This window comes from Rutidosis leptorrhynchoides, chromosome 2 (genome assembly GCF_046630445.1).
Source record: "Rutidosis leptorrhynchoides isolate AG116_Rl617_1_P2 chromosome 2, CSIRO_AGI_Rlap_v1, whole genome shotgun sequence".
Lineage (NCBI taxonomy): Eukaryota > Viridiplantae > Streptophyta > Magnoliopsida > Asterales > Asteraceae > Rutidosis > Rutidosis leptorrhynchoides.
In genome coordinates this window covers 661,104,521-661,113,390 of record NC_092334.1, presented here as the reverse complement: position 1 = coordinate 661,113,390, position 8,870 = coordinate 661,104,521, and the positions used below count along the sequence as shown (strand labels likewise).

The following is an 8,870-nucleotide window of genomic DNA, read 5'->3' as shown; positions in this document are numbered from 1 at the left end:
AAACTAAAACCTCTAATAATGATATAATAACCCAACTACTAAGCTATCCTGAATTTGTTAGAATTTGAAAAACCGTGTTATCATATAGCCATAAACCTAATCCTTATAGAGCTAACGAAACAAGGTTGAATTAAATCGTACACTACCGTCAATTATTACGCATTTTTGTACTTGTTCTAATTTTCAATAAGGACAACTTCAACATGAAAAACCATATCGTTCATTGTGTTTTAAGGGGGTGTTTGGCTGAGCGTTTTGAAAATTGATTATGCGTTTTAAATAATCATAATTAAATAATCAGCTGTTTCAAAACGTGATTTTGCTAAATGGTGTTTGGATTTGATTATGCTGATTGATGTCGTAATAATTAGATAATCATTTTATGAGTGTTTGGGTAAATCAAATTATTTCACAACAAATCATGTAAAATTACCAAAAGGGGTATTAATTTTAAATAATACAATAAACATTTATTTCATAAATTATAATAAGTATTTTTTTCATAAACTATATAATCTGTTACTTACATATATGCTACCAATGTATAGTTTGTAAACACTTTTATTACCGCTCAAATAAAAATAAACATACATTTATTACACTTATAAAGTCCAAAAGTGTAATAAAAATAATAGTAGATCTACACGATTATTTGAAACTGAAGTAGTACTGACATATACATAAAAAAAACGTTCACTTCGCTCTCATAAGATTTCTTGCAATTTCATCTCTTACTACACTCATATATAGATCATCGGCTCTACGGCTTGTACATGGTTCTTCTAGAGTCATAGTGGTGCTAGTAGATGATTCAACATTAAACTCTTGAGTTGGACGATAATTTTCTTGTTGTGCCGTGTTAAATGCTTCATCAAAGTGACCATTCATCCTAATATAGTTGTGAATTGCCATAGACGCTATCACGATATTCACTTGTGTTTCATACGAGTAATTTACATGCATATCTTTTAATATTGCCCATCTTGCCTTCCATACTCCAAATGTACGTTCAATCACATTTCTCAACGATGAGTGATGGTAGTTAAATGTCTCCTTCGTTCCTTTAGGAGCACGTTGAGCAGCAGTTTTACCACGACGAAAATCTGGAATATGATAACGAATATTGTTTCCTTTGTACGGAGCAAGATACCCTCTAGTATTTGGATACCCAGCATCAACAACATAGTACTTATCTGTTACATATTATAATATAAAACATTATTACATACATAAATAAAATAAAATCGAAACAACAAAAACTTATAAAAATATTGCATCACTTCTAACCTCCCGTTGGACGCGAAAAATTCACTTCTGGTCTTCGTAACGCTTCTAGAAAAATTCTTGTATCGTGTGCGGTGCCTTCCCAACCGGCCCAATCAAATGTAAAACACATGTTAAAATCACATGCCGCCATAATATTTTGGGTCGCGTATCCTTTTCTCCCGATATATTTTGCTTGTTCATGCTCTCGAACAGATGCTCTAACATGTGTGCCATCAATAGCTCCAATACAATCCTATAAGTATAAAATATCAATTAATTACTTAAACTATCACATAGATAAGATACAACTGAAATATCAAATGAGCTATATTACATACCTTGAAGATGGGATAGCAGCGTGAATTGTTTAAAAGTTGCGGAGATACTTCTTCGTTGTAACGTGTATTTGGCTTAATAATGTCTCCGCTAAGCTTAAGCACCGCTTTCAAAATCATGTGAAAATGTCGATGAATAGTTTCTCCTGAATGATTAAAAGTTTCTTGAGCTAATCTATTTACGCATCCATGTGCTAGTATTAGCAAAAATATACCAACAGACTCCTCAATTGATACATTATGAGTTGGCTTTACACCGTAACGCATTTTAAGATCAAAACATAAGCTCTTGAACACATCAATATTTAGCCTAAAATCCTCATAACATCTTCGAGGATGACCATTTAATATTTCGTGCATAAAAACATTGCCTGTGCGACAAGAGGTGCGACAAGGGATGCGAGTCTTATCCAACTTATTACGACTAATAATTATCCCTTCAATTGTTATACCGCATAATAACAACCATCTATTCTCATCAAGGCTGCAATCTTCTTCATCCATAGCATTATTGTCATCATCGACATCAGAATTAATGTCATTCACTAAATCCATCCTATTAGAATCGCCATAAAAAAATACATTTAATATCAAATATATTCCTATTACAATACATAATGAGGAAGAAATACCAAATAGTATTTAACATATCAAAAGTTTTATTAAATATCTCAAACATAACAGAACGAGAACAAGATAAGTAAGCATCCAAGAACCATTAAACACGAAATAATTAACGTAACGGAAACACAATATCATATCACTCATTCATGAGTGAGTAGAGAAAGCTAATCTTGTCAAAGGTACTTTGCGGATACATAAAAGATTCTCTTGCCTCCTTTTTCCACATTATTCGCATTGCTTTGTTAAAATCCAATGAACCTGGCTCAAAATCGGGATATGTAGAAATAATATCCATGCACTCAGAAATAGAAGGAACATGTGAAGCAGTTTGTGTGCTTCTTGATGTTAGTGCTTGCAATACCGTATCCAATTTTTCTTCATATGCCGAAGTCGTCACCGTTTTCCTTTTTTTAGAGCGACTGTTATCACTACTACTCGTCTTCTTTCTCTTATCCAACCGACTTTCAGGAAAGCATATTTCACTATCATCATCTAAATTATCTTCCTCACAATCATCTTTGTCGTCTACATCCACACAATCAATCTCATCTTGAACGTTATCTGAACCTAATTCATTTTGTAATTGCGAATGGGTCTTAGTCCTATCACCAACTGCAACCGAATCCCGAAACAAAGTCTCATAATACATGTGATACATCTCCAAATTTTTTCCTTTAAATTTTGCAAGATCCGGATTTGCCTTCAAAATATTGAAATTTTATTTATTTATATAAGGAACTAATAGATAAAAAAACACTTTGTAAATCATATATTACCTTTATTTTCTCGTCCCACTACTCGGGTGTTGCGTTGATCGTTTTGTTTACTGGATCCCATCCAAGGCCGGACTCAATTCTCATCAGCCGATCAAATAACTTCCAATCTCTTTTCATTGAATCCCAATGGTTTTTAAATTGTCGTTTATCGAAAACCTTTCCCGTTCGACTCTTTAGGTTATTTGCTATATTTGTCCACCCAACTTTAGTAAAAGTGGTCCCTGATTTATTCCCATTTTTTACCTCATTGATACATAACTCAAGAAATGCGATATGGGTGTTGTTATCCCAAACTGTTTTTCGAGAATTAACCTTTGCATGTGCCGAACTCACATTCGTATTTTCATTATTTGAATCCATATCCTGAATTTTAATAATATTACATCATCCAAACATAAAAAGTTGAATTATATATGATATACCAAATTATATCACAAACATATTACGGAGTATTATACATCAGATAAGTTTTTACATGCATCAACACCTTTATCAATTTATTTTTTACATACATGCAATTGGAGAATGTTACCATGTAGAACCAGCACATGTTAAACTTTAGATAGTAAACTTTTTTCTTATTATTCTTTTACACATTTTATATTTATCGTACATGTGTATAGCAAACAAGGGGGTGATAATGTATACAGTACTGGATAGCCCCTCATGATCATTCTACATAATCTTATATTATCTATATAGTCCAACAATACAATTGATTGCTTTCGTACAAAAAAAAAAAAAAAGGAAAAGAAAAAGAAAAAAAAGAATACAAGTACAACTGAAATTAATTGGCAGAACCAAATTCACTAAAATATAGTCTAGCTCAAAGAATCTATAGATATTGATTGGTCACTATCACTGACACATGAGAGAAAATTAATAAATTAATGGAGGTAAAAGGAAAAGAAGAAAAAGAATCTTACTTAAGTGTAGAGTTGCAGAGCACAAAAATTACAGCCGCTGCCTGCCAAGAGTAACTTTTAGGGTTCTGTACTTTATTAATTTATAAGGGTATAATGGTACAAAAACTGGCGGGAAAGTTTATAGAAAAGCGCGATTTCCCTGCAGTAACATCTCCCATACTTTTTGTTTTCTGCGTTTTGGAGCTATAAAAACGTGAATAATCGAGTTTTGATAATTTTTTGCCAAACACTACAAATAACTTATTTGCGATTTCTAAACGCGATAATTAAAAAATCAAGTTCAAGTCGCTAAGCCAAACACCCCCTAAGTAGTACTCGTAGAGTCGTAGAACATGATGTGTTCTTTTAACGACAATAAAGGATGTAAAATGAAAAATAAAAGGGTGGTGATAAATTCAACAAGGATTTTGATAAATCCACTCATATTATGCATTATTTCACAGAATGAATGGATTTATCAAAAATTTATCACTACCCAAAAATAAAACGATATATAAAAATTTAGTTTTAGCAAAAACTTAAAAACCAAAATAATAATCTTAACCAAACACCCCCTTTCATCAAAATCTTGGAACATCATCCCTAATCAACTCAATCAAATCAATGTCTATTAGTTCCCACTTCATCCCATTTCCCGCCAAAATTATCACACACACAAACACACCTTCACCTTCATCTTGTTCTGTTTTTGTAAACAAATTCTTGACTCACAAAAATACAATAATACCAATGGCATCTTCTAAACCTATAACTGATTTCTTTCCACCATCTAAGCGTTCCAAAACTATAACATCACAAACACCACTTCCTTCTTCATCTTCCTTCCAAAAAACCTTCATTTCAGTTCCCCAAAAATCCACGGCCGCCGCCGCCGCCACCGCTGCCGCGCCGGAATCGATGGACGGCGGTGGACCCACGCCCGACCCAATTCAGGGTTCGTCGAGTTTAAGTGCGGAACAGAAAGTTAGGGTTCATTTTAATCAGTCATTAGCAAAAGCTAAACGTAATCTCAAAATCTGTAAAGAAAGAGTCTTTAAATCTACTAAAGGTAAGTTTTTTTAATGTGGGTTTTCATCTAATTTGATTGTCTTCAGTATGGTTTTATAAAGGGTTTTGTGTGTGTGTGTGTGTGTGTGTGTGAATCTTGTTGATACATGATTGTAATGATGTGTTGTATGTTTAGGTTTAATAAAGGTAGCTTCTTTGACTTGGGTTTGTCTAATTTTGACTTGATTTGATTTATCTTCTTCTGTTTAAAATTGTGACATGATTTTTATTCAATGATTTATGGTAATGCTTTTGATGATATTGTATATGTACAAGCAAGTAACTATGGCATCTCCAATATGTGAACCAAAAGTTACATTGAAGTATGAAGTAAAAAGAGTACATCAAATTTGGATTCCACTTCAAATATGAATTTTTTTTATTCTTAATTTTATTTCACTAATATTCTCATAGAGAAAATTAGTTCTATTTTTAACACTGATAAGGTTAATATGAAACTTAACATTTGGAGTGGTGTATAGTGTTGACTTGTTGCATAAGAATTTGGTGTTTTGATTTGGTGCATAGAGATGGTTGGTCTAAAGGTTGGCCCTTTATTATATGGAGTACTTCGTATTGATAATTAAGGAACGAATATTTTATAGTATATTTTGTTGCTTTAAGATTATGTACTTGTGATGTTACATGATCATGTTTAATGTCTATTTCAACAAAAAGGTAAGCTTTTTGACATGAGTTTTATCTAATTTTCTATATGAAATTATAGAGTTATTCCTATGTTGTTACTGTTTATGTGTTTTGTAATTTAAATACTAATATGGTTAACTTGAATTAATGTTTAGGTGTTTTGTAATTTAAATACTACTAATATGGTTAACTTGAATTAATGTTTAGGTGAGGGTTTGGGACGTGTGAAACTGGAAGAACTATTGGTGGAAGAAACATGGTTAGAAGCTCTTCATGGGGAGTTTCAGAAACCTTATACCAAACAATTGAGTGAATTTGTGGAGAGTGAAATAAAAGGTTCCATACCAATTTACCCTCCACAACATTTGATCTTTAATGCCTTGAATTCTACTCCTTTTGACCAAGTCAAAGCTGTCATCATTGGGCAGGTAACCTTACTTGAATCTTGGTCTTTTGTATAACTCAAAATGAATTTTTTATTTGGATTTTATCATGGTTGTAAACGGTGGTTGTGGCGGTTTCGTGACTAGCTTGTCCCGTTTCGCCCGAAACGTCTAATCAGTAAGTCAACGCTAGAATATCAGGTTAAAGCCGAGAAAGTTGGGTCAAAGTTGGTAAACGTAAGTCAAAAGTCGACTTTTTGTCTGGCCTTGTTTTAGTGTAAACAATAATCTCAAGCCCATTAAAAAATTAGCTGGTAATAACACCGACTTACATAGTATCCAATAAAGATAAGTTAATAAATACACTATAATTATAATCATAGAAAACATCATAAAAACCTATATATTATTTAAATTAACACCAGATTATCTTATTTTAAAAATATTATGTTTAAAATATTTATGTTTGAAATATTTATCTTTTAATATATATTTATTTATAAGTCAGCGTTGCTCAATTTCCCTGTTGACCTCATCACGACTGACTCGTCTCCGTCTCGCTTCTTTTTCAACCTTGATTTTGTGGATGACTTTGAAATGATTAAAATACTACATGAATCTTCACATGCTTACAAGATTAATATTTAATCAGTTCATTTGTGAATAAAGTACAGTAATATTTTTCTGTTAAATTTCGTGTATTAAAGAAAAGAATAACACTCTGGTTTTGTTGTATTTTAGGATCCATATCATGGACCGGGTCAAGCTATGGGTCTTTCATTTTCTGTTCCTGAAGGAATAAAAATACCGTCAAGTTTAATGAACATGTACAAGGAACTTGAGCAGGATTTGCAGTGCTCGATTCCCTCTCACGGGAATTTAGAACGATGGGCCGTACAGGTGAAACTTGTATTACATTTTTTTTTTATGGTGGTTTATGTTTTTTTATTTTATTTTTAGGTGCTGATCATGAAAAGCAATAACAATATCAGCATCTCATCTAATAATGACATGTATTTGTTATGAATTTTCTATTTTACATGCAGGGTGTTCTGATGCTTAATGCTGTTCTTACCGGTAAGATACTCTAGCAAGGAAGAAGATAAAATGATTATCCATTAATAATTTTGTAGTTGTATCATGTATGCTAATAAGATTGTCTATTAGTAATCTTTTTAATTCACCAAATCACATTTTTTTTTTGTTTATATTATTTTCAGTTAGGCAGCATCAAGCAAATTCTCATACAAAGAAAGGATGGGAACAATTCACTGATTCTGTAATCGAGACAATTTCTAAAAAGAAATCAGGGATTGTTTTCCTTCTTTGGGGAAACTATGCACAAGCAAAATCCAGGTACTTCTGATCATATTTTATTACATAATTCTAGAAGTGACAAACCGGGCTGTTAATGGGTCTAACAGGATTGTGTCAAAATGTGTAATTTTTGGTATGGGTCAATAGGGGTGTAGATGGGTTGCATAAAAAACGTATTGTCCAATATAATTACAGTATAAAAGTTCCGTCTTTTCGATGCTAATATACTTTTTTGAATAATATCATTTAGAAGGTTTTATGGCTAACTGACTAAATAGTACTCCATTTTAGGTGTTTTTCTACCTGTTTGAAGCATTTCATGTTTAGATATTGTTTATTGCACCTTTTTGACCCACCAGAGATAAACGTAGTCCAATTCAACCCATTTAAAAATCATATATAAATTGGTTGTTCAGGCTGATTGATGAAAGCAAGCACCATATTCTTAAAGCGGCACATCCATCTGGTTTATCTGCCCATAGAGGATTTTTTGGATGCAGGTTAGTGTTTTCAACACATGTTTTAATCCATTATCATTTACATCTCAAATAGTAATCTATAATCAGTATTTAATGAACTACAAATTGAAGATTCTTAATTTTTAACGATATACAAGCCTAATTTAATTCCTATTGACTTATAAATGGGATGATTCTAAAAATATGCTTATTTGTAAGGGAACAGATTGAAACTTGAAAGTCACCCGAAGTGTATTTCTAGTTTGAAATGATCATATTTTAATGAAAATGAAAAAAGGTTTTGACTGATAGTTTGCTTGACACCGTTATCCAACTCTGTTAAGCCGCATATACTGTAATGTTTATGATAATACCAAACGCATTGATCATATAAATTCTTGATGCACAGGCATTTTTCTCGTACCAATAAGATCTTGGAAGAAGCAGACACTCCGCCCATCGATTGGCGACTTTAATCTGTATCTTTAATTATGTTAATGATGTTAAATTTAAGCTAAAGTCTAGACTATGGGTTCGACTCGCATTTTTGCATTTTAGTAGGTGATTGCGAGTCTTATGAAAAGTTGCTGTGATTATGGTCTCACTAATGAATGTCTCTTTTTGTCTACGTTGTGTATTGTCTCATTGTTTGCGTAAGAAACTTTCTAAGTTTTAGCATTGGGTGATCAGTTAAGAATGATAACAAGGGTAAACGTTTTATTTATTATGATCTTTAATAATGATGTGCTCTAGCCCTATGATCCGTATCAAATAATTTTTATTTTTGTGCACGGATCAACCATTCTATGAAACAATCAGGACCTGCAATGATTATAAACAGCATCGGTACCGGATAAAGTTTTGTGTAAAAGAGGAAGATTGGCAAAAAAAGGATGGTTTATGAGCAAGCAAACCGGCACTGAGGCTAAAGGAAGGATAGAAAGATTTCGGATGAAGCATGCCGACAAGCCTGTCGGATGGGAAGTAGCCGGATAAGAGTTGCCGTGAAGAAACACTTGGGCCCCGTTTGGTTGGAAGAATGTTTTTTAAAGAAATGGAATGTGTCAAAGGAATTGGAATTCGAAGGAAT

General features: G+C 32.6%; 1 protein-coding gene across 1 annotated transcript; it reads left to right on the top strand.

Annotated features, from left to right (window-relative positions):
- Positions 1-4,533: 4,533 nt before the first annotated feature.
- Positions 4,534-8,503, top strand: LOC139893853 (uracil-DNA glycosylase, mitochondrial). Its single transcript, XM_071877040.1, has 7 exons — positions 4,534-4,975; positions 5,830-6,050; positions 6,747-6,905; positions 7,052-7,082; positions 7,226-7,361; positions 7,739-7,822; positions 8,190-8,503. Exons 1-7 carry the CDS (start codon positions 4,657-4,659, stop codon positions 8,254-8,256), a joined length of 1,017 nt encoding a protein of 338 aa, XP_071733141.1. The 5' UTR covers positions 4,534-4,656; the 3' UTR covers positions 8,257-8,503.
- The last annotated feature ends 367 nt before the right edge of the window (positions 8,504-8,870 follow it).

Bases quoted from the DNA above. Each gene is read 5' to 3' on its own strand.
- LOC139893853 (XM_071877040.1), top strand. From the start codon at position 4,657: ATGGCATCTTCTAAACCTATAACTGATTTCTTTCCACCATCTAAGCGT. The intron at 6,906-7,051 runs GTGAAACTTGTA...TTTTACATGCAG, and splicing joins TAGAACGATGGGCCGTACAG to GGTGTTCTGATGCTTAATGC. The intron at 7,083-7,225 runs GTAAGATACTCT...TATTATTTTCAG, and splicing joins GCTTAATGCTGTTCTTACCG to TTAGGCAGCATCAAGCAAAT.